This window comes from Eucalyptus grandis, chromosome 8 (assembly GCF_016545825.1).
Source record: "Eucalyptus grandis isolate ANBG69807.140 chromosome 8, ASM1654582v1, whole genome shotgun sequence".
Lineage (NCBI taxonomy): Eukaryota > Viridiplantae > Streptophyta > Magnoliopsida > Myrtales > Myrtaceae > Eucalyptus > Eucalyptus grandis.
Window position 1 is genome coordinate 58,283,162 of NC_052619.1, and position 26,243 is coordinate 58,309,404.

Consider the following 26,243-nt stretch of genomic DNA (forward strand, 5'->3'; position numbering starts at 1 on the left):
ATCAATTTAATTGAGGTAAGGTTAACTTTATAAATCTTTTTAAACTCTTCCACAAATGTACCCGGAGTTTTAACCGGTTGCCTATAGTCCTCCATTGAAATTTATCCGGGAATGCTCCGACAATTTCGAGAATGACGGAATCACCCCAGAGAGGGGGCGCCCAAGGGACCCCTGAGCCTTGGTGGGCCGGGCATGGACCGCCTTAGTGGGCTGCGGGGCTTTCGTCCGTTTTTCCTATTGATGTCACTACGCAATAAACAATGTTTAGCATCGCGCTTAAGCCTTAAACTTGAGTAGCTTGTTTTGCGCAGCTTCACAGCAAGAATGAAAATGACAAGCACATAAAGATCTTTCTAAATCATGCCTCTGTTTGGTCTCTGGTAATGCCAAAATTTGTGTTTTTACTTTCGCTGAAGGATGCAACTGGTAAACCAAACTGCCACATGACAATTACAAGAGGGTGGACGCCAAAAGGAATCACGAGTTCTAGGAAAACTCCCAAAGTGTCCAGCCAGAAAACCCATTTATGTATGTCCACGAAGTACAGCAATAGGGAGTTTGAGGCACAAGGTCCTTTTAGTCAGTTCATTGTGTGGGTAATTTGCACTGATATTAGCTGGTGTCATGGGAGTCAAACTTATGCCTTTTCAATGCAACTGTTAAGTGTTGAGATATCAGTCTTATCTTCATGCGCATGTTAATACTTGTCATTGCACTAGTATGTTCACAGCACACTTCAGCAGCTAGCCCCATGGTGCATGTAAGGGCTAGGAGCCAATGAGAGAGAGAAAGAGAGAGAGAGTCTACAAGAGAATGATCTTTTATTACTCAGTTCTTTATTGGGAAGAAATTTCTAATGGAAGCTATAATGTATGGAGAATATGGGGCAATCTCTGTCTTGCAGGTGTATCCATTTAGTTGTTGTCATACCAAAACTGCGCTTGAAGGTAGTCAACAATCTTCTTATCCACTTGGAAGGCCTTGGTGAGAACATCAGCCGAAATGGGTGGCTTTGATCCGAACACGGCATTAGCAATGGTAATCAGTCCTGGGTTCTGGCTGCTCAGAGCAGCAAAGGCCAATGCAGGGGTCTTTCCAATGTTCAGCTGGAAGTGGATGAGACCAATTGGGAACACAAACACATCCCCTTTGTACAACACTTTGGTGAAGAAGGTGTTGTTTAATTGGTTGGACGTGACGAAGCCGACAAGCAGTGTGCCCTCAGTAACAACCAGAATCTCGGTCCCACGAGGGTGAGTGTGGGGAGGATTCAGGCCACCCGGAGCGAAGTCAATACGAGCCATGGAAATGCCCAAAGTGTTGAGTCCTGCAAATTGGTCTACGAAAGCAGGTGTGACTTTTGATCCGAGTGGATTTGCCGTATTCCCTGGGTATCTGAACCCCTTGAAGAGAAAATCATCTGCTGTGACTTGTTTTTGATCCTTGCAGAGCTTCCCATTCACAAATACTGCAAAAGAAACAGAATTCACGTTGTTAGGCTTATCTAAGCATAAACACTTGCCAGGGTAGTTCTTTTAGCATCGTCAGAACGGAAAGATTCGACCGTTGCTAGAGCAGAGCTCCAACCTTTGGGGTCATTGATGGCCACACAGAAGTCCTGAAGAGGACTTGGGTCAAAGGCAAAAGCGGTGGCGGTTGCCAGAGCCAAGATGAGAAGGCTAGTTGGAAGGAACTTCATTGCGGTTGCGGACAGGAGCGTTACAGGCTTGGATATCTTGCATGGACATATGATTCTTTTTTATAGATGAAAATAGTGCTGACCTGGTATTATGTTCCATGATAAGAAACGCCTGAAAGGTACCAAGTCTCCGGTGTGCTGGTTAATTTCTTACTCCAGAAAAGAACTTTTCCACAACTGCTACATCGAAGCACCCATTACTTTGACCTGTCCTCTTTTCCGTTAATCTGATATGGAAGTGGTCTTCTCCGATGGAATTTACGTCTTTTTATTTCTGCTTTACTGTTTCGTATGCCCGGTGCAGATTCACGTTCAAAGAGGTATAATTCACGGTTTGACTTGTGTTTCCAACTCCGTTGGGGTGATGCCAACGTGGTCGAAAGTTATGCTGCACGAGCTTATACGATTCATCCATTCCGACCGTTATCACAAAGGACGGCTAGCTATTACCAAGAATTATGATTGGCAAAACTCTTCAGTATTCAAACTATCATAGATAAGATTCTCCTAGAACTTTACTCAAGATAATTTAAAAAGTAAAAAGCAAATCACAATGTCAAGTTAAGAAACTACGGAAACAGAGACTTGTTACAACGAAATTGAGCTTTTCTAGCTTAGTTTCTAAGGAGCAGGTGCCTTTTCACGCTTAGAAAATGTTTGAGTCGTGAAATTCTTCATAATTTCTGTAGTTTTATTTAACAAAGAAAAGAAAAATTTAAATTGCTGAAGTTTCAGTATTTAAAAGGTGTTGAACAGAGATATGGGCTGGAAGTCACCATAATATAACCATCTCAGCAAGCTCTCCCACTTTAATTTTTTAACCGGGTCTTACCTATGTGGGCCTCCTTATCATCGGTCGCCTCGAAATCCCCCAAAAAAAAGCAAGTCCATATTCATGAATTTTTGCAGAAAGAAAGAATGCTTGGTTTCTAAGTAAATCCCATGTACTTTGGTGCTAATTCGTACGTTATTAATCATTACTAACGGGGATATATCAGCAACTTGAAAGTCTTCATGCTGCAGATGCGGAACATTTCTCCTCAAACAATCTCGATGGCCACCTCAATCTTCTTCTGATTGACCGTGACAATAAAATATGCAAACCAGAAGAGTAATGGTCAAAAACAAATCAAAATGTGTGATGCTGCCACGTATATTTTATTGGTGCAGGTGGCGAATGGAGTGCAGGAGTAGTTAAGTTCAAAACATGATGCGGAGGGAAGTATAAAAATAAATCTGTTCTCTGAATGGTTCAGCGTTTGAGAAGTTCTGGAATGGACCATTGACTGGAGCACCAGAGATACCGTTTTAAGAAATCAACCACAGTGTGAGCACTCTCGACATCTATTCCCCTTCTTCTCCAATTGACCAGTCTGCTTTACAGGGGCCATGAGTAAATTTCTTATTCTAGTGACGAATCGTTCTGCAACTGCTTTGACAAAACTCCAATCAGATTGAATTTCCTCCGTTCCAGCTGAGAGATGCATGAATCTGATATGGCAGCAATCTCCAGGATTGACTCAGCAGCGGGATTGAGGGTTGACCGTTTCTTTAGAAAGAGCAACATATCCTGAAAAGATCAAATAATTCATTTACTAGGTGTTTTAAATATACCAATGGGCGTGTTTGGTAATGCTTTTATTCTCAGAAACAATTTCTGATCCGATCAGAAATGATTTTTTTTTATTATACTCTTAGGAACAATTTCTAAGCATTTTAAGCCGTTTGATAACTGTTCAAAATTTCAATTTTCAAAATAGAATTGCGTTTGATACCATCTTTAAATTTCTATTTCAAATCATTTTTTTATTTTTTAAATAATTTTATTACTTTTTTTCTTCTTTTTTATTTCCTTTTTCCTCTTCTTCTTCAAGGGTTGCCAGTCGCCGGCTTTGAAATGACTAGCGACTAGCCAAATAAGGGCAGCTGACCTCGCCGGCCCTTGCCGAGGTAATGCCTCGTTGGCCAAGCCTCACTAGTAGCTGGGCAAGGCTTAGCCGAGCTTTTGCTAGGTGATCGGCCTCACCCAAATTTGGTGACTCGCGCCTCGTCGGCCAAGCCTCACTAGCAGCTAGGCAAGGCTTGGCCGAGCCTTTGCTAGGTGAGCGGCCTTGCCCGGCATCTAGCGAGGCGGAGCTTGCCCGGCGGCGACCTCGCTAGATTTGGGCGAGGTCGAGCCTCTCCCAACCTTGGCTCGGCCAAGCCTCACCCGATCGGGCGAGGCTCGCCGATGGCCGGGGGAGGCCCAGGCGAGCCTTTGGCGAGATTGTCGGACCTCACCGGACTGGTCATCGGCGACTAGTGGCGGTGGACAACGGTGGCGGCAATGGTTGAAGAAGAGAAGAGAGGAAAGAAGAACAAGAAAAAAGAAGAGAAAAGAGAAAACATAGGTTGCTTGATTCTAAAATTGTTTTTGAGAATAAAGAATCAGCTTCTTTTTTTTTTTTTACTTGTCGGTTCTATTTCAAATCTACTTCTGTAAACTAAAAAATAGAAATTTGTTCGCGGATATAAAAGTTTTACCAAATGAATTTTTGTTTCAAATTTACTATTGGGAACAAAAAAAGAAATTGTTACTATTTGGCAAGTTGCCAAACGCACCCTAAAAGATTTGCCTAGTTGGTGATTTGCTTCCTATTCTTCAGTATATCATGCCATTGTTACATAGAGCATTGAGAATGTTCACACTATTTGGTCACCTGCTGTGTACTTGTGTCATGATAACAAGAGCAAATGGAGCAAGTATCTTAATATCAAGGAGGTAAAAAGCCTACCGGCCGAAAGTAAGATATGAAAACTAACGAGTATTCAAACTTCTGTATGTAGATATTACTTCTCATGAAGAAAACTCAAGATTTTTAGAAATAAAAATTTGATATGTTGAAGGTAAGGGCCTATTTGGCAATGTCCCTGCTCTTTTGTTTTTTTTTTTTTTTTTAAAGAATAGAAATTCTTTTGATAATATAAACTAATTTTTATATTTTTTGAAATAGAAAAATGGTTAGGGAATAAATTAACAATAGAAAAAAAAAAATAGAAAAAAATAATTTCTTATTCCTAGAAATAATTTCTAGAAATAAGTTATTTCTTCTTCTTCTTCTTTTTATTTTCTTTTCTTCTTCCTTGTTGCCCCCACCCCGAGCCACCGCCCCATGTTGTTTGGCCACCACCAGCCGACCACCATTGCTCGATGCTCACTGTTGCCGCTTGCTAGCCAACCACCGCCACCACCGATTGCTAACCACCGTTGGTAGTGGTGGCGGTCGGCAGGCAGGCGGTGGCGGCAAGGAAGGCAAGGAAGAATGTAAAATGAAAAAAAAAAAATTCCAAAAAATTATTAAAAAATTAAAAATATAGGTTATAAAAGAAAATTTGTGGATTGTACCAAACACATTTCTATTCTTTTTTCACTCAGAGAATAGAAACTTTGTGGAGTTACTAAATGTTCTATTACTCAGAAATTGTTTTGGAGAATAGAAATAGAAAAAAAAAAAAATTTGAAAAGAAATTGTTTTTCGGAACAGAAGTGTCACCAAACGGACCTAAGAAACCGCGGAAGGAAGACTCGCTATTACTGACTTAAAAGTCTCCTAAACTTATTTTTGGGGAGCAGCTGCGCATTGGAATATCATATAGCGTAAAATTAATCAAATAGATTTGTGCTTCTAGCAATCTTATTACTCAAAGATATAAGGTAGCGGGACTGTCTTTTCAACTTTTGTCTCTTAAAATGGTTAGCACAAAATCTATCAAGACAATTACGATAGGAAAGTTGCCTTCATCATCTACCCATCTTTAACAACTCTCCCACTTCTCTGAGAAAATCTGTAGAGGAGCTTCGAGGTTAGAAACAATAGAGGGATATTTGGTAATTTCAAGGAAATTAGCTAAAATTCTTCGGTGTTGATAGCAAAAGCCTCTTTTGAATTATAACCTTCCGTAGCTTCGTTTTTCCAACAGAATTAGGTGACTTAATTAATATCCACCAGCTCAACATGGAAACAATCACACCCTTGATCCTCAAGTAAGTGATGTCATATAAGTTCTAGAAGCCATTGGAATTTGGAATAAGATATTGCTTACAAGTTCTAACTTTCGTAAAACCTTTCTGCTCATAAGGTTGTAGAGCAGTCGCAGCTTTGGACAACAGCATCTTATTTCTGACCTCCCATGAATTTGTGTTCCCAAAGGTACTTAATGAATCAAGTTTTGTGCAACAGAAGAGTGAATCACTGCTATGTGGATTGCTACTAAGTTCAGTGTTTGGGATGTTAAATCAGACGAAGTCCCCTAATTATTACTGATAGGATATATCTGCAGCCCAAAAATTTCCATGGTGAAGATAAGTGTGAAAAAAGTTTTTCCTACTCTAGAAAGGGTCAATTCAATCCACTTTGGACGCATGAAACTGTGTTCAGAAAACAGCCCTTGTTTAATCATGCTGCTCGAAATTGATGCTGAAGAGCTGAAGAAGTGAAGGAGGAATAATGCAAGGTTGTAAAAGTTATGAATGAGCACTTCCATAGCTGATAATATGCATTGTTTAAGCTGGAGATGAGAAAATCAAATAGACTGCCACCCGGTCATAGTGGTTATGGAACGGTCCATTGTTTGGAATTAAGAATGGGGAAATAAAGATAGAAACATTGACAACTTGGTCTTCTGCAGGGAAACTTGTTGCATAAATTGTTTACCAGGTCAAGCACTGTCATGTATAAATAGAGACCATGTCATGCAAGGCACCTCACTCCTCCCTCGAGCAATAATACTCTGAGCTAGGAAATAGAACCTGAGATCAGCCCCAACTCCCGCCCACAATGAAGTCCTTTCCAGTTAGCCTTCTCATTTTGGCTTTGGCAACTGCAACTGCCTTTGCTTATGACCCAAGTCCTCTTCAGGACATATGCGTGGCCATCAACGACCCCAAGTCTGCAGGTTAAACCTCTATTCTAGTGTTATTGACATACAGTTTTCTTCTGGTCAATGATGCTATAAACAGAACGTGCAAAAAGGTTTTGTTTCAGTAGCATGACGACATTGTTATCGATCATAACTAGTACAATAGTCATCGCATATTGAGTGATGCATATTAAGATGAGTTCTGTTTTCTTATGCAGTGTTTGTGAACGGGGAGTTTTGCAAGGACCCTAAGCAAGCCAATGCAGATGACTTCACCTTTATGGGGTTCAGAAAGCCTGGGAATACTGCAAACCCACTTGGATCGAAAGTCACACCTGCAACCGTCAACGAGTTTCCAGGACTCAATACTTTGGGCATATCCGCGGCTCGCATTGACTTCGCTCCTGGAGGTTTAAACCCTCCCCACACTCACCCTCGTGGCACTGAGGTCTTGGTCGTCATCGAGGGCACACTCCTTGTCGGCTTCGTCACATCCAACCAATTGAACAACACTCTCTTCACCAAAGTCTTGTACAAAGGTGATGTGTTTGTTTTCCCAATTGGACTCATTCACTTCCAGTTGAATACTGGAAAGACCCCTGCGCTGGCCTTTGCCGGTTTGAGCAGCCAAAATCCAGGAGTCATTACCATTGCTAACTCCGTCTTTGGAGCAAAGCCACCCATTTCTGCTGATGTTCTCACCAAGGCCTTCCAAGTGGACAAGAAAACTGTCGACTACCTTCAAGCACAGTTTTGGTACGACAACAACTAAATGGAACAGATGACTCAAGATATGCTGACAGAGCATTTGAGCCATAGTACTTATGAGATCATTGCTACTTTCCAAGATTGCTAAGAATAAATGAATAATTTTTCTCAATGTTTATAGGGTTGTTATATACCTTGTTGTATGAATCATTGAGCAATAAAGATCATTTACTAAGAACCTCTTTCAACCCAAACCCCCCGGGCGCTTTCTTCCCTCCCTCCCTCCCTCACTGTTTGAGGATAATTTCTCATTCGAAAGGAGCCAAATCCCAAGCAAAGTCATTCCTCACATTTAATTACGGGGCGAGGATCCATAAAAATTCCATCGATGTCACCTTTTTCAAGCTCTAATTTGGTGGAAGCACAGGAAAGGAAGTCCCAGTCCACACACCGCTTGTCATCAGGATCATTGCTTTGTGCTGCCTAGTTGTCTACTTGTTTCCTACCAACCACGATGTATCGTCACCTTGTAGAAAGCATGCGGTATTATCGCAGTTCAACATCTGCATATCTGTGAAAACTGTCCTATGGCAATTACGTGGGAGCTCTTACGATTCATGTGTTCCACTCCATGCTGAATTTCAGGCCATTTTTGAAAACATGACTAGTTTCAACCAAAAGCCCGATTTGGAAAACCATTCACTAAGAAACTGCGCCACATAGCCAAAGAATACTCCCTAAAATAACTCAAGATAGAGTAGTTGATTAAAAGCAGAATATGGAAACTTAAAAGACGAAAAGAAGTGGGAGACAGAGACTCACTATAACCAAATTGAAGTCGCCTACGATATTTTATATGGATCAGGTGTTCGGAAAAGAATAGCGAGCACATTAAGTCGTAGAACTTTCCGTTCTTCGCAAGTAGAGAAGGACAATTACCTATTAAACATTCACTACCGAAAACGGATTGGATGTGAAGCTCACTACAGATATGGAAATTAAGTAGTCGCCATCATCTACACATCTTCAACAACTCTCCCATTTCTCCATGTTATATTAAGAAGTGTAAACTGCGTTTAAACCTCTCTGCTCCTCTTGCAATTTCCTATAAGCGAGTCCTCGTTAGCAGAAGTCAAAAAATAACTTTCTTTTTTCCGAGTATAGGTTTTTTTTCTTTCAATCATCGTCCGCAGTACATACTCGTTTTGGTAGGCTTCTGATTGATGCTGCGGTTTTTACATCCTTGGAATGGATAAAAAACAGCTCAAAAATGGAAGTACATGATTGAATCGTAATGCAATGCATACGCCTGGCAAAGCGATGAAGTTCCTGCGTATTTCCCTTTTAAAAACGCTTCATGTGATCCAATTTACTTCATCAAGAGGACTGGCTGACGTGTCGTATGCCGGAAAAGTCAAACAAAAATTACAAAAATTTGCAAACTCCCAAGGTCTGATTGTTGTGACTTACATCATTTGAGGAAGGTGAAGCACAATCCAAAAATTGAAATCATTAATTTTCAAAGTACTTTTTTAGGAACCAAACACGAATGGACCTATGGCATATTCAAAGCTTTTTCAAGTAAAAAACTAGTAAGCGCTTTTCTTAATTAAACCAAAGCATAACGGTGTCAAGCAGGATGAACTGGATATCAAATTGTGTTTTTCTAATCGAAATGCCATATCTCTATTCAATTTGACTAGGGTTAGTGTTCCGCCTGATTCCTTGATCTATTCCCAGCATAGTTCTCTCACTTGTACATTAATCAATGCATGCTTGCTAGATAATCCTTGCTCCAAGGACTTTTGAACTTTCAACAAAAACATAAAAACCAAAGTAAAGATCATGTTAATCCTCAAGTTCGCTGGTCTGAACAAGTCCATTCTAGAAACTACGAGACCATCTAGAAATCCATTCAACAGAATATGAGATAACCTTATTAACAAAGCCTAGCTATGTGAAACGACCTTAAGAAATGCTTTAGTCCAGGATGAGATATGTTTTTGGTCTAACATATAAAAGTGCATTGCAAGCAAGCATATGCTCTAAATATTCTTTTTAGTTTCCTCCAAATAACAGAGTGGATCAAATTTTCTAATTTAACGAAGGAGAACATCAGCAACTCTAAACTATTTCTTTGGCAAATGTAAAAGCAAATGCTCGGGAGATACGGAGATTGACCCTTTCAACAACATTTGCAGAGACACTATTGTATGTCTTTACACAAACAAGTTGAGCTTGAAAAGGCGTCAGATATCAATTATATAAGACAAACAAGGGTGGACTCAATTACTTGGCTCAGTTTTAGGCCCCTAGATCACGTCAAATCACGCTCATTGGTACATGTATGGTCGTGACAAAGACCCATCACGCGAACATTCCTTGTCAAGACTTGGCCTCCATTGATTTAGTCTCGGCTCGTCGCGTCACTTCATGAAAGTTGCTGTTCATTTCCTTTTCGTAGGAATATAAAATCAAAGTAATGGACACGTGCTTGTAGTTGTTTTGGAATAACCCGTCCATCGCGTCTAAAACCAAACTTGCATAATATCCGAAGATTTTCAATGTTGACTATCACGCAGAAAGCGCTGTACTTGGTCAACAATCTGCATTTATATATAGAGCACTTGTCGCCATGCCTCGTCAAGTAGATTACCTGGAGAGAGACTAAAATCTTACTACTAATTTATTTAACAGGACTCACCTTTAACAAAAATTTAAGCCAACAAATTTAGTATCAACCAAATAAATCAATTGCTCTTAACCGTGATGTGCATCCGACGAAAACCAAAATCACTAATACTCTTAATTGTAACCCTTAAAAAATTAGCTTGTTAGTACTTTATGTGGGACATAATTATAGTTATTCCTTTAAATGTCCTTGTTTGAGCGATATGATCCATTGACAATTTTATTGTGCAGTGTAGTCTCCAACGTAAGATATGGGCTGTAAGTCACCATAATCTAACCATCTCAGCAAATCTCTCCCACTTTAATTTTTCAACCGGGTCTTGCATATGTGCACCTCCTTCAGAAGCCGAACTATTGTGCTTCTATTTATCATCGTTCGCCTCGAAACCCCAAAAAAGAAGAAAGTCCATATTCATGAATTTTTGTAGAAAAAAAGAATGCTTGGTTTCTAAGTACATCCCGTGTACTTTGGTGCTAATTCGTACGTTATTAATCATTACTAACGGGGATATATCAGCAACTTGAAAGTCTTCATGCTGCAGATGCGGAACATTTCTCCTCAAACAATCTCGATGGCCACCTCAATCTTCTTCTGATTGACCGTGACAATAAAATATGCAAACCAGAAGAGTAATGGTCATAATCACAAAAAAATCAAAATGTGTGATGCTGCCACGTATATTTTATTGGTGCGGGCGGAGAATAGAGAGTGCAGGAGTAGTTGAGTGCGGACCGTTTCTTCAAAAAGAGCAACATATCCTGAAAAAAAATCAAATAATTCATTAACTAGGTGTTCCAAATACATCTTCACCACTAAAAGACTTGCCTAGTTGGTGATTTGCTTCCTGTTCTTCAGGATATCATGCCATTGTTACATAAAGCACCCAGGATGTTCACACTATTTGGTCACCTCCTGTGTACTTGTGTCATGATAACAAGAACAAATGGAGCAAGCATCTTAATATCACATAGGTAAAAGGCCTATCAGTCGAAAGTATGATCTGAAAACCAATGAGTATTCAAAATTCTGTATGTAGATACTACTCCCCAGGGAGAAAACTCAAGATTGTTAGTAATAAAAATTTGATATGTGGAAGGTAAGGGCTTGTTTGGTAATGTCCTACTCTTTCGTTTTTCTAATTTTTCGTTCCTGAAACAAAAAAAAAAAAAAAAAAATTATTTGATAACGTCAACTAATTTTTATATTTCTTGAAATAGAAAAGTGGTTGAGGAATAGATTTGTAATAGAAATAAGAACTAGAAAAAAGCATTTTATTGTTTCCGAAAGTAATTTCTAGAAATAAGTTATTTCTTCTTTTTTTATTTTCTTTTCCTCTTCCTTGTCGCCCCCTCGCCCTTGGCCATTGCCCCCTGTTGTCCAACCAACATTGGCCGGCCGCCGCCACCCACCTTCCGCTGTTGGCAGTAGCAATGGCAAGGAAGAATAAAAAAAGAAAAAAAAGAAAAAAATCTTAAAAATTAATAAAAAATTAAAAGAAATTATACGTTACAAAAAAAAAAAATTGTGGATCATACCAAACACATTCCTATTCTTTTTCACTATGAGAATGGAAATTTTGTATAGTTATCAAATGCATTATTTTATTTAGAAATTATTTTGAAGAATATAAATAAAAAAGGCTATTTTTGAAAGGAAATTGTTCTCCGGAACAGAAATGTTACCGAACAGACCTAAGAAACCACGAGAGGAAGACTCACTATTACTAACTTAAAAGTCTCCTAAACTTATTTTTGGGGAGCAACTGTGCAATGGAATATCATATAGCGTAAACTTAATTAAATAAATTTGTGCTTCTAGCAATCTCAATACTCAAAGACATAAGGCAGCGGACTGTCTTTTCAACTTTCGTCTCTTAAAATGGTTAGCACAAAAATCTATCATGACAATTACGATTGGAAAGTTGCCTTCATCATCTACCCATCTTTAACAACTCTCCCACTTCTCTGAGAAAGTCACTAGAGGAACTTCGAGGTTAGAAACAATAGAGGGACATTTGGTAATTTCAAGGAATTAGCTAAAATTCTTTGGTGTTGATAGCAAAAGCCTCTTTTGAATTATAACCTTCCGAAGCTTCGTTTTTCCAACAGAATTAGGTGACTTAATTAATATCCACCAGCTCAACATGGAAACAATCAGGCCCTTGATCCTCAAGTAAGCGATGTCATGTAAGTTCTAGAAGCCATTGGAATTTGGAATAAGATATTGCTCACAAGTTCTATTTTTCGTAAAACTTTTCTGCTCATATGGTTGTAAAGCAGTCGCAGCTTTGGACAGCAGCATCTTATTTCTGACCTCCCATGAACTTGTGTTCCCAAAGGTACTTAATGAATCAAGTTTTGTGCAACAGGAGAGTGAATCACTGCTATGTGGATTGCTACTAAGTTCAGTGTTTGGGATGTTAAATCAGACGAAGTCCCCTAATTATTACTGATAGGATATATCTGCAGCCCAAAAATTTCCATGGTGAAGATAAGTGTGAAAAAAGTTTTTCCTACTCTAGAAAGGGTCAATTCAATCCACTTTGGACGCATGAAACTGTGTTCAGAAAACAGCCCTTGTTTAATCATGCTGCTCGAAATTGATGCTGAAGAGCTGAAGAAGTGAAGGAGGAATAATGCAAGGTTGTAAAAGTTATGAATGAGCACTTCCATAGCTGATAATATGCATTGTTTAAGCTGGAGATGAGAAAATCAAATTGACTGCCACCGGTCATAGTGGTTATGGAACGGTTCATTGTTTGGAATTAAGAAAGGGGAAATAAAGATAGAAACATTGAAATCTTGGTCTTCTGCAGGGAAACTTGTTGCATAAATTGTTTACCAGGTCAAGCACTGTCTGTATAAATAGAGACCATGTCATGCAAGGCACCTCACTCCTCCCTCGAGCAATAATACTCTGAGCTAGGAAATAGAACCTGAGATCAGCTCCAACTCCCGCCCACAATGAAGTCCTTTCCAGTTAGCCTTCTCATTTTGGCTTTGGCAACTGCAACTGCCTTTGCTTATGACCCAAGTCCTCTTCAGGACATATGCGTGGCCATCAACGACCCCAAGTCTGCAGGTTAAACCTCTATTCTAGTGTTATTGACATACAGTTTTCTTCTGGTCAATGATGCTATAAACAGAACGTGCAAAAGGTTTTGTTTCAGTAGCATGACGACATTGTTATCGATCATAACTAGTACAATAGTCATCGCATATTGAGTGATGCATATTAAGATGAGTTCTGTTTTCTTATGCAGTGTTTGTGAACGGGGAGTTTTGCAAGGACCCTAAGCAAGCCAATGCAGATGACTTCACCTTTATGGGGTTCAGAAAGCCTGGGAATATTGCAAACCCACTTGGATCGAAAGTCACACCTGCAACCGTCAACGAGTTTCCAGGACTCAATACTTTGGGAATCCGCGGCTCGCATTGACTTCGCTCCTGGAGGTTTAAACCCTCCCCACACTCACCCTCGCGGCACTGAGGTCTTGGTCGTCATCGAGGGCACACTCCTTGTCGGCTTCGTCACATCCAACCAATTGAACAACACTCTCGTCACCAAAGTCTTGTACAAAGGTGATGTGTTTGTTTTCCCGATTGGACTCATTCACTTCCAGTTAAATACTGGAAAGACCCCTGCGCTGGCCTTTGCCGGTTTGAGCAGCCAAAATCCAGGAGTCATTACCATTGCTAACTCCGTCTTTGGAGCAAAGCCACCCATTTCTGCTGATGTTCTCACCAAGGCCTTCCAAGTGGACAAGAAAACTATCGACTACCTTCAAGCACAGTTTTGGTACGACAACAACTAAATGGAACAAATGACTCAAGATATGCCGACAGAGCATTTGAGCCATAGTACTTATGAGATCATTGCTACTTTCCAAGATTGCTAAGAATAAATGAATAATTTTTCTCAATGTTTATAGGGTTGTTATATACCTTGTTGTATGAATCATTGAGCAATAAAGATCATTTACTAAGAATCTCTTTCAACCCACCGCTTGTCCTCAGGATCATTGCTTTGCTAATGTTGTCATGAATTCCACAAAATTCAATCAGGAAATCTAGGAAAGCTTGAAGATTGTAGGCTATTTGTTTCCTAATATATTTCCTAGATTAAAGTTTCAAATTTCATAATATCTTTATGGTGGAATTCTTTTCCTATTAGATTTAGGAAAATAGGGATCTAAAAATCTATTTATTTCAGCATTGTACCTTGTACTCTTGCGATACACTCAAATAAGAAATCATCTCTCTCTCCCGTGGATGTAGGCGGATTTTTTCGCCGAACCACGTAAATCTCCGTGTTCTTGATTATTCTTGTTTTCTTTCTCATCTAGTTAGGGTTTCTTCTGCACAACAATTGGTATCAGAGCAATCCAGGTTCTCCATTCCTGTATTGCGACTTTGAACTAGATGGATGGAAAAGGTTCAACCATTCAATTTGATATTGAACGATTCACCGGGAAGAATAGTTTTACACTATGGCGGAAAAGGATGAAGGATCTATTGATTCAACAAGGTTTATCAAAGGTTCTTCTGGGAAGATCAAACAAGCCAAACACCATCACTGATGATGATTGGGCTGACATAGAGGAGAGGGCGTGCAGCGCAATCCGATTGAACCTATCGGATGAGGCCTTCAATATGTAGCGGAAATTGAATCTGCTCTGGAGGTATGGCTCAAACTCGAAAGCATTTACATGACGAAATCTCTTACGAACAAGTTGTTCTTGAAGAAGAGATTGTATTCACTTTAGATGAGTGAAGGAGGAGATCTGTTGGAACACCTCAACGTGTTCAATAAGATGATTAGTGAACTTACAAGCTTGGAGGTAAAGTTTGAGGATGAAGACATAGCACTTCTACTATTGGCATCGTTGCCGGATTTGTTTGACCATTTGGTGACTACGCTCCTTTATGGCAAGGAAACCCTGGAGATCGGAGAGGTGATTGCTGCCCTAATTTCAAACGACACCCGGAAAAGGGCAAGTAGTTCATGTTGGAATTTTGTTTGTTAAAACAAAATGAGTGCCTTTTACTTTGTCCCACATAGAAAAGGTGGGAGCAGGAGGGTCAGTTTATTAATGTGGGATTTCCCCTTTGTAGTTAAAGGAGTGATTAGGTGGGGCTAGACCGCACCATACCCGCGTGCGGGTACGCGATTTTGGCGCACTTAGCACTTAGCACTTAGCACTTAGCACTTAGCATGCTTGCATGCCCGCGGTTTAATTAGCATTAATCCCTTGCTTTTTATTTATTTATCTTTTATTTTATTTTATATTTTAGTTCAAAGGTTGCCTTTTAATTTGAGAATTTCGGAAATGAAATATAAAGGAAAATTCGAAATTCTATTTAAAAAAATTTATTCCGAATTTTATTTGTGTCTTTTCAAGACAACCTTTGGAAAATTACTTATTCGGTTTTAATTTTTCCGAAGGATTGCAATTGTTCGTTTTCGACTTCTTCCGAAGAGTCGCATTTGTTTATCCGAACAATTTTCTAAAAATGTGTTTGTTCGCAATTTTCACAAAGAGTTGCAAGACTGTTTCATATATATACTTGTCATTTTTCGGAAAGAAAAGTGTATGGTCATTTTTCGAGTTTTCTTTCTGAAAAACTGCAACCAATTTTCGATTGTTTCTTAGAGAGACCCTGGAGAAATACTAAAATTGCTATTTGGTATTCTCATCCGAGACTTTGTTGTATCCTGGAGGATTTTTGCCGGTGACCATTAGCAACGTTGTGGGGCAAATAAATCCTTAAAGAAAGTGATATCACGCCTCAAAGTCTGAGTTGTTTTTACTCGATCTGATTTCATTGTTCAACCCATTTCGAAGACATATTTTACCAACAGTTCAAAATCTTCGAGAGAGGGACTTTTTGCAAAGGAGAAAAGAAATCAAGGAAGAGGAAGATCAACGAATCGAGGATCGAGCAGTAGGGGTCGATCAAAATCCAAGGGAAAGTTCAAAGGAAGATGCTACGGGTGCAATCAAGAAGGGCATACCAAGAGATTCTGTCCAAATAAGAACGAGAAAAAGAAGAAGAGCTCGGATGAAGCAAGTATAACCGACATCGTTGAGACCAATGATGAGGACGTCTTGTCCATATCGTTGGGGAATGACATCTTTGAAGATTCGTGGATCATGGACTCCAAATGCACTTTAAACATGTGTCCTCATCAAGAAGCCTTCGATGAGTACAAGGCATATGATGGTGGTTCAGTTCTCATGGGGGATGATACTTCGTGTAAGACTGTGGGTGTTGGAATCGTGAAAATCAAGATGTTTGATGGCATGATTAGAACCTTGGTAGACGTGCATCATGTTCCGAGTCTAAGGAAGAATTTGATCCCATTGGGAGCACTTGAATCCAATGGATGCAAGTACACGGCTCAAGGTAGAGTCTTGAAGGTGATTAAGGGAGCTTTGGTTGTTCTTAAGGGACAAAGGTACGGGAACCTATATCGACTTATAGGAACCACAGTGCAAGGTGGAGCAAATGTGTCCACGGATGCTAGCACGGAGATAGATAACACATATCTATGGCATATGCGTCTCGAGCATATGGGAGAAAGAGGATTGATGGAGCTTCAAAAGAGGAATGCACTCAAAGGTATAAAAACATGCAAATTAGATTTCTACAAATTTTGTGTGTTTGGAAAACAATGCAGAGTACGGTTCAATGCTGCAACTCATACAAGCAAAGGCGTGCTTAAGTATGTACACACGAATGTATGGGGTCCTTCACCGGTAAAGTCAAAAGGAGGGAAGGAATACTTCGTGACATTCATTGACGATTTCTCTCGCAAAGTTTGGGTCTACTTCATGCGACACAAAAGTGAAGTCTTTGAAAAGTTCAAGGAATGGAAAGCTGAAGTTGAGACTTCAATGGGGAAGAAGGTTAAGTGCTTGAGATTGGACAATGGAGGAGAGTACAAATCGACACTATTCATGGAGCTTTGCAAGAATGAAGGGATTAAACGTCACTTCACAGTTCCAGATACGCCCCAATGGCGTAGCGGAAAGGATGAACCGGACCTTATTAGAGAGAGCTCGAAGCATGAGGCTACATGCGGGACTAAGCAAGGAGTTTTGGGCAGAAGTTGTCTGCATGGCATGTTATCTTGTAAATCGGTCTCCATCAACTGCAATTAAATGCAAAATTCCCGAAGAGGTATGGACTGGTAAAATTGTCGAGTATTCTAATTTAAGAATATTCGATTGTCCTACTTTTTATACATGTGTAGAGCTCGAAGCACTCGAAGTTGGATCCAAAATCAAAACAATGCATATTTCTCGGTTATAAGAAAGGAATGAAAGGCTACAAATTATGGGATCCAAGTGAGAAGAAAGTTCTGACGAGCAAGGATGTTATATTCGATGAATCTGCAATGTTGAAGTCAAGTTGCGTGCCACGCGCGGCTGCTAGAGAGGAGAGCGATAAATCTATCGTTAAGGCAGAGCTTGAAATCAGAGAATCTGCAAAGAATGGTGAGTCATCTGATGAGGCTCCGAAAGTCAAAGAAGCGGTAGAAGTTCCTCGTACCATTGCGACGAGTTAAGGAAGGTGCACTCCCAAAGCATCAGAGAGGTACGGTTTTGAGGATATAGTTGCTTATGCTCTTACCATAGGCTCTGGCGATCCAAGCTCCTATCATGAAGCTTTGAAAAGTGATCACAAAGAAAAGTGGATGACCACAATGATGGAGGAGATGGAGTCGTTACAAAAGAATGAGACATGAGAACTTGTGAAGAAGCCCAAGGATCGGAATGTCATTGGTTGCAAATGGGTTCTTCGAAGAAAGGAAGCAGCAATGGAGAAAGAGCAAGAGAGATACAAGGCCTGACTTGTTGCTAAGGGCTATGCACGAAGGAGGGGATTGATTACAACGAGATATTTTCCCGGTTGTAAAACACACATCAATTCGTGTTTTACTAGCTATGGTAGCCATGTATAACTTGGAGCTTGAGCAGCTAGATGTGAAGACGGTATTCCTTCATGGTGACTTGGAGGAGAAAATTTATATGGAGCAGCCCGAAGGCTTCAAGGTGGAAAGGAAAGAGGATCATGTTTGTTTGCTCAACAGATCACTTTACGGTTTGAAGCAATCTCCGAGGCAATGGAATAAAAGGTTTGATTCTTTTATGCTTCGTATTGGCTACATGAGGAGTGTGCATGATTCTTGTGTTTACTACAAGGTTTTGGATGATAAGTCGCTTATTCTGTTGATACTCTATGTTGATGACATGTTGATTGCTGCAAGAAAAATGAGAGACATTATTTCCTTAAAGTCTCAGTTAAGTAGTGAGTTCGATATGAAGGATCTTGGTGCTGCAAAGAGGATCCTTGGCATGGAAATCTTTCGAGATAGACATGCAAGTAAGCTTTGGGTAAATCAAAAGAAGTATATTGAGAAGGTCTTGGAGTGGTTCAACATGGGTAAAGCTAAACCGGTTAGTACACCTTTAGCAAATTACTTCAAATTATCTAAGAAACAACACCCTGTTTCACATGAGGAAGTTGTAAAGATGTCTCGAGTACCATATGCCAGCACAATAGGGAGCCTCATGTATGCTATGGTTTGTAGCAAACCATATTTGGCTCATGCAATGAGTCTCATCAGCCGATACATGAGCAATCCGGGTAAGGAGCATTGGGAAGCTGTTAAGTGGATCTTTCATTATTTGGCTAGAACTGTCGGAATGGGTTTAATGTTCAGTTCCAAGGGAGGATCGATCGATTTAGCAGGTTATGTTGATTCAGACTTCGCTGGTGATTTGGACAAGCAAAGGTCCATCACGGGATATGTCTTTACTCTTGGCGGTGGAGCTATTTTGTGGAAGGCAATGCTTCAACCGACTGTAGCATTGTCTACAACTGAAGTTGAGTATATGGCAATAACTGAGGCTGTGAAGGAGGGAATATGGCTGACTAGTTTGGTTATAGAGTTGGGTATAAAGCAAGAAAGTGTTACATTATATTGCAATAGCCAGAGCGCAATATGTCTCGTGAATAATCAAGTGTTCCATTCTAGAACGAAACACATTGAAGTTTGATATCACAAAAATCGAGAATTTGTGGAGAATGGTAGCATTGCTTTGAAGAAAATTGGCAAAAAAATGCTTTAAGTGTCATAACTTTACACAAAGGGACACTTAAGTGCCATAACTTACGAAATGTACACTTAAGTGCCACATTCGAAGAAAAACGAATCACATAAGTGCCATTCCAACAAAAATGCCGACGTGACATTTTTCCGATGAAGTAAGCTCAAAACGACGCTTTTTTGCACGCTGACGTGGCCAAATAATGCAAAAACGGCGTCGTTTTGGGTTGACGCGGTAAAAAAAATTATATAAAAATTAATTTAATTAAATTTAAAACTAAATTTAGTTAATATTAAAAAATAACTATTTTAAAATTAAATTTAGTTAAAATATTAAAAAATAATAATTCTAAAATTTAAAAAAATAAAAAAGGAAAGGGGGAGGCGGGCGAGGGATTAGCCCTCGGCCGCCGCCACCGCCTCCCCGCCGTTGCCGGGAAGGGCCGCCAACGGCGGGGGGAGGGTTGGTCGGGGTCGCCGGGCCTTGGCCAGGGGCTGGCGACCCCGGCTGATTGACGGCGAGGGCTAGTGAGCTCTCGCCGAATCGTGACCGGTGGTGAGGGCTCGCGGCCCTCGCCCGGTCGGGCCAAGGGCCGCCGCCGTCGCTAGGGCGACCCCCGGCAGGCAGTGGCCTTTAGCCCGGCTAGGCAAGGGCCCGTGACCCTCACCAGATCTGGGCAAGGGCTGCGACCCTCGCCCCGATCTGGGGCGAGGGCTCGCGAGCCCTCGCCGCTAGTCAGCCGAGGTCACCGGCCCCTAGCTAGGGCCCAGGCGACCCCGGCCGACCCTCCCCCACCGTCACCGGCCCTTCCCGGCAGCAGCGGCTGAGGGCTGATCCCTCAACCGCCTCCCCTCATTTCCTTTTTTTCCACGTCAACGTGCAAAATGGCATCGTTTTGGGCTCGCTTTGCCGGAAAAATGACATGTTTGCGTTTTGGCTGAACTTTGGCCGGATTGGCACTGAAGTGATCCCTTTTGGCACTTAAATGTACATTTCATAAGTTATGGCACTTAAATGTCCCTTTGTGCAAAGTTATGGCACTCTAGGGGTCCGGACGTCGAAGAAAATCCATACTAAAGATAATCCTGCAGATATGCTCATAAAGACGGTTACTACAGAGAAGTTCAAGTCCTACTGGGACTTGATTTCTCTCACTCATCATTGAAGTTGATGGAGGCCACATCGATCCAGGTGCGGGCGTACCTTTGCGAAGGTATGATGGAGGGAGAGATATATTTGTTTTCTTGGTTCAAGTGGAGGCGTGTGGTTTATTCAAGCCAAAGGTGGAGATTTGCTGATGTTGTCTTGAATTCCACAAAATTCAATCAGGAAATCTAGGAAGGCTTGAAGATTGTAGGCTATTTGTTTCCTAATATATTTCCTAGATTTGGGTTTCAATTTTGATAATATCTTTATGGTGGAATTCCTTTCCTACTAAGTTTAAGAAAGTGGGGATCTAAAGATTTATTTATTTAAGCATTGTACCTTGTACTCTTGTGATACGCTCAAATAAGAAATCGTCTCTCTCTCCCCATGGACGTAGGTGGATTTTTTTCCGAACCACGTAAATCTCCGTGTTCTTAATTATTATTGTTTTCTTTCTCATCTAGTTAGGGTTTCCTCCGCACAACATGCTTTGTGCTACCTAGTTGTCTACTTGTTTCCTACTAACCACGATGTATTGTCATTTTGTAGAAAGCATGCGGTATTATCGCAGTTCAACATCTGCATATCTGTGAAAACTATCCTACTGCAATTACGTGGGAGCTCTTACGATTCATGTGTTCCACTCCATTCTGAATTTCAGGCCATTTTTGAAAACATGAATAGTTTCAACCAAAAGCCCAATTTGGAAAACCATTCACTAAGAAACCGTGCCACATAGCCAAAGAATACTCCCTAAAATATCTCAAGATAGAGTAGTTGATTAAAAGCAGAATATGGAAATTTAAAAGACGAAAGTGTGACATCCTAAAATTCGAGCCCTTTGTGGGATAAATGGATGTGAGTTTCGTTAATGTATTGTTGGTTGATCTCACTTGGAATTGATCACTCCTGAGATATTGATCTTGAGGGGAAAGGCTAATGAGAACAGAACTCGTACGACTAAAGAACTTGACCGTGAGACTTGCGAGAGGATGATCCTATAAATAAGTAGGCCAATTTCAAGGACAACTAGAGGTCGATTCGTGGATAGAACATAATGGAACGACGGGTGATTTTGTTTACAGTTATCGAGCCCGCGAACGACCCTAGGTCGATCTTCAGTAATCGTGTACTTTGAAATAAGAATCTATCCTCCGCAATTTCAGTTAGTCAAAGACGTCCATGTGTCAAGATGTCTTGAACGTGGTTTGGCACGAGTCGGTTACGCGTGAACCCTCAAAGCCGTCTATCAGTCTGAGTTGTACCTAAAATGGCATTATGGCGAAATTGATATGGCATGAGAACCCAAGATTAGACTTCGAATTATCGGGAATGTCGAGGACGAACTTTGGGTGATGCTACTTCGACAGTCAACAGTGCAAGGCAAGCCAAGGGTGAGGAAAAATGGCTTACAAATCGAGAAATCAAGCCTATGAAGAAGTGGGCTGAGCAAAGCTAGTGTGGGCCTTAGGCCCAAGGTGGGACAGCCACCATGGTAGGCCCAAGGCAAGCAAGCGAGCCCATAGGGCCCAACCAACTATTTCTTCTTTCAAGCCTATTAGTAAACCTTAAGCCCATTTGAGCCCAATCAATTCCCAAGTCCATTTCTATTTATGTCCAACCCATTTCTTAGGCCCATACATCAATTTCAGTCCAAGGGCAGATGGGGAAATTGTGCAAGGTGGAAATGACCAAATTGCGCCTAAAAGCATTTGGATAAGGGCAACAGAAGAGAGAGAAAGATGAGGTCATCTTTGCATGGGGATTTGAGGCATACTTGATAGCCTTCTAAAAGGGTGCAGCCAGCCCTCCAATCACCCTCGCTCTCCCTCCTTCAACCCTCTCTCGACCAACCTCTCTCTCTCTCTCTCGTAGTTTTTCCTTTCTTCTTCCTTTTACTCCTACAAACTTTCTTGTGAAAAGCTGAATTGATTGTTGCCTTCCCGAAGAATCAACTCTCGTGCCACCCACCACCGTGCTCAAGATATCCAGACCATCCGCCCTGATTTGGCCGTTCGCCAGTTGAAGTCGTCGGATGACTCGCTGGTCGGCCAGAAGCCAACGCAAGTCTAACCGTTTAGCCTTGTTCTGCTCCAGCTGACCTTTCTCCAAAAACCTGAGTTAAAAGTTGTCTTCCAGTGAGAATTAGCCTTTGTGCCACTATGTCCAGGAGAGCCAATCCGTACGGACTGACTTGGCTGCTCACCGAACGGAGCCGCCGGTTGACCCGCTCGCAGGCAAGAAGCCATCACTTGCTAGATCGCCTAGCCTGGTCCACCTATTTCGTGATTTCAGCCCGTTTTCTCCCATTTCAACCAAGCTTTCACCCAGCTCAGCTACCAACCACTCCCCCTTGACCCCTTGGTGCCGCTGGTTGCCAGCCAACCCCTTGCCGGAGCTTTGATCAGTTGCCCAACTTCTTTCCCACCTTTGTAGTCTAGTTTTTGGGAGTTTTAATGGGAGTTTGAGCTGTTGTTGCTGTTCTGAGCTTGGGATCACCTTGGATCGTCGTGGTTGAGGTCCCAATGCGTCGCCTTCATCGTTGCCGCCGCGTCTGTGTCTTTAGCCCATTTAACGGGTGAGTTTAGCTCATAATCTCTTGATTGGTGCCTAAACTTGCTTAGGATTGGTTTAATTAGTGTCAATTCTAGCTTATGAGGTTTAATTAAGTTATATTAGTCCTAAGATAGATGGTTAGATTAATGGTTAAGATTAGATTAGTTTAATATTGCTTTACTTGCTTAATGTGGTTAATTAAACATGTTTAGCTTTAATTGATTGGTTGTTTAATTTAATTATTGTTTTATTGATTTTTGGATTTAATTTATTAGTTATTAAATTCTGAAATCTTACTGTTCACGTGGTACTGTTCATGAGCACTATTCACCCGAGAATGAAAAGTGCCTAATTTCATGTATTTTGAACTTATAAGGTGATTTGAGTGTATACATACATGAGCATCCGTATGAATTGAGTGATTTTCATCAAAAGGGGAATATGCCTAGTCTAAGGGACATTAGAGATGGACCGTCTTTATGAGAGAAGGATTTGAGGAGGTATGTTTGCATGATCAAATGTTGGACTGTCACCCAACGGGAGTTTAGGGGCGATACCCGGCGGGAGTTAGAAGCCGGTCGCAATAGATTATAGACCGATATCCCTTTTTGGGAAACTGTCTAAATGGGAGTTCTAAACGTAGCTGTGCTTGACAGGGTTGGACAAAGCCCGATCTTTTTATCGGTAGCCCAGCAAAATTCGGATGATCACTGATTGGAAAGTTAGCCATGGCTGGGAGGTCATTAATAACTAGAGCACGCATGAGTGTTAAGGTGGATGAGCACTAATCAAAAAGTTAGCTATGGCCGATAGGTCATTAGTAACTGGAGTACTCATGAGGGTTGTGTTAGTTGGGCCTTATTATGGGGTAAAATTGTGTGGCGCGGTATGGGTCATGTCATGACGATTTTATCTTATAATCGGGACCCGTGTGATTGATTGATGCATGATAGGTGGCGCACTAAAGTGCAAGAGGATATGAGAATCATGGCATCATTAGTTTTGGTTATACATGTTGATCATATTATTTATGGCACACACGCATTAATTGATAACGTCCAGGGTATAGCAATGGCCAGGTGAGATTGCTTGTGACGCAACTCGTATATGATTGATGAACTGTATCATCTAATGGCCATGTGCATTGCGTGTATTATACTGAGATTCAACGTGCATGGTATGGAATACCAAGTAAGGTTGCATGTGAATCGACTATGTAGTTGGTGGTTGACCCTTGTTGTTGTGATTTGTTGGTTGTTGGTTGTTAGTCGTGGCTTGTTTGTGGGGTGGTTACGGAGAGATACCTTGAGTTGAGTTGTGTTAGAGTTCTAATCGGGGGCTTAGGGAGGATTCGCTGAGATTTATATTTCACCGGTTATTGTATAACCACTTTCAACTCCTTAGAATGACACTTTCGTCAATGAGGTTCGGTATCCCCAAGGATTGGGATACTGTCGTGACGTACCACCGCTTTCCGAGTCGGGCATATCTGTACGAGAAGTATCTCTCCACCATCTGGATGGATGAGGGACCCGGGCAATGGATACCCCATAGGTTCTTGGCATGGTTCATTCAGAAATGGAGATATGCTGATCGGTCCTCTGCAAGGCCATGACGGGCCGCCGAGTAGGGGCCTTAAGGACGCCAACTGGGATCCCATGGAGTTGGACCCTCCTGACGATGCAGTGGAGAATCCTGGCCCCGCTTCACCAGCAACTGACCCGTATAGCTCCATATCTGAATTGATGGAGTCTGAGTCCACCGGATCCAAGTGACTATAGTGTCGAGCCTGAGGGTTCTTTTTGGTGTATAGTTGAGTTTGCCTAGCCTAGCTTCTTTTTGGTCTGGCTTAAAGGATGAATCGGCCCTTTGTCCGGCTTGTAAATCAGAAACGATCCTCCGTAGGTTAATCTAATATGAAAAATGTAAAAATGTGTAAATATGAGTAGATGTTGTGTTTTTTCTATTCATCACACTATCCCTGTTTTCTTTCTTGATTGTTTGTTGATGGGGAGATGGTTCGCTTTCCGCTTGTGCATAATGAAAGATTAAAAAATGAAGGGTTGGCGATGAGTCCTGGGATATCGCTTTCTATCGACCAAGGAAAGGGTTGTTGTGTGCACGGGGTTCGGGGTATGACAAAAAGAAGTGGGAGACAAAGACTCACTATAACCAAATTGAAGTCGCCTATGATATTTTATATGGATCGGTGTTCGGAAAAGAATAGCGAGCACGTTAAGTCATAGAACTTTCCGTTCTTCGCAAGTAGAGAAGGACAATTATCTAATAAACATTCACTACCGAAAACATATTGGATGTGAAGCTCACTACAGATATGCAAATTAAGTAGTTGCCATCATCTACACATCTTCAACAACTCTCCCATTTCTCCATGTTATATTAAGAAGTGTAAACTGCGTTTAAACCTCTCTGCTCCTCTTGCAATTTCCTATAAGCGAGTCCTCGTTAGCAGAAGTAAAAAAATAACCTCTTTTTTTTTTCTTTTTCTTTTTTTCCGAGTATAGGTTTTTTTTCTTTCAATCATCGTCCGTAGTGCATGTTCATTTTGGTAGGCTTCTGATTGGTGCTGCGGTTTTCACATCCTTGCAATGGATAAAAAACAGCTAACAAATGGAAGTACATGGTTGAATCATAATGCAATGCATACTCTTGGCAAAGTGATGAAGTTCCTGCGGATTTCCCTTTTAAAAACTCCTCAGGTGATCCAATTTACTTCATCAAGAGGACTGGCTGACGTGTCGTATGCCGGAAAAGTCAAACAAAAATTGCAAAAGTTTGCAAACTCCGAAGGTCTGGTTGTTGTGACTTACATCATTTGAGGAAGGTGAAGCATAATCCACAAATTGAAACCATTGATTTTCAAAGTACTTTTTAGGAACCAAACACGAATGGACCTATGGCATATTCAAAGCTTTTTCAAGTGAAAAACTAGTAAGCGCTTTTCTTAATTAAACCAAAGCATAAAGGTGTCAAGCAGGATGAACTGGATATCGAATTGTGTTTTTCTAATCGAAATGCCATATCTCTATTCAATTTGACTAGGGTTAGTGTTCTGTCTGATTCCTTGATCCATTCCCAGCATAGTTCTCTCACTTGTACATTAATCAATGCATGCTTGCTAGATAATCCTTGCTCCAAGGACTTTCGAACTTTCAACAAAAACATAAAAACCAAAGCAAAAATCATGTTAATCCTCAAGTTCGCCGGTCTCAACAAGTCCATTCCAGAAACTACGAGACCATCTAGAAATCCATTCAACAGAATAGAAGATAACCTTATTAACAAAGCCTAGCTATGTGAAACAACCTTAAGAAATGCTTCAGTCCAAGATGAGATATGTTTTTGGTCCAACATATAAAAGTGCATTGCAAGCAAGCATATGCTCTAAATATTCTTTTTAGTTT

The 26,243-nt window shown here is 40.9% G+C and overlaps 2 protein-coding genes and 1 pseudogene across 2 annotated transcripts; 2 read left to right on the forward strand and 1 right to left on the reverse strand.

The window, feature by feature from the left end:
* Positions 1-716: 716 nt before the first annotated feature.
* On the reverse strand, positions 717-1,717 carry LOC120286793 (germin-like protein subfamily 1 member 7). Its single transcript, XM_039299306.1, has 2 exons — positions 1,588-1,717; positions 717-1,468 (listed from the first exon to the last, which is right to left on the reverse strand). The coding sequence occupies exons 1-2, from the start codon at positions 1,697-1,699 to the stop codon at positions 915-917; spliced, it is 666 nt and encodes a 221-aa protein (XP_039155240.1). The 5' UTR covers positions 1,700-1,717; the 3' UTR covers positions 717-914.
* Positions 1,718-6,437: 4,720 nt separating this feature from the next.
* On the forward strand, positions 6,438-7,544 carry LOC104415339 (germin-like protein subfamily 1 member 13). The gene is made up of 2 exons (XM_010026616.3): positions 6,438-6,634; positions 6,817-7,544. The coding sequence occupies exons 1-2, from the start codon at positions 6,517-6,519 to the stop codon at positions 7,368-7,370; spliced, it is 672 nt and encodes a 223-aa protein (XP_010024918.2). The 5' UTR covers positions 6,438-6,516; the 3' UTR covers positions 7,371-7,544.
* Positions 7,545-12,907: 5,363 nt separating this feature from the next.
* On the forward strand, positions 12,908-13,996 carry LOC120286817 (annotated as a pseudogene).
* The last annotated feature ends 12,247 nt before the right edge of the window (positions 13,997-26,243 follow it).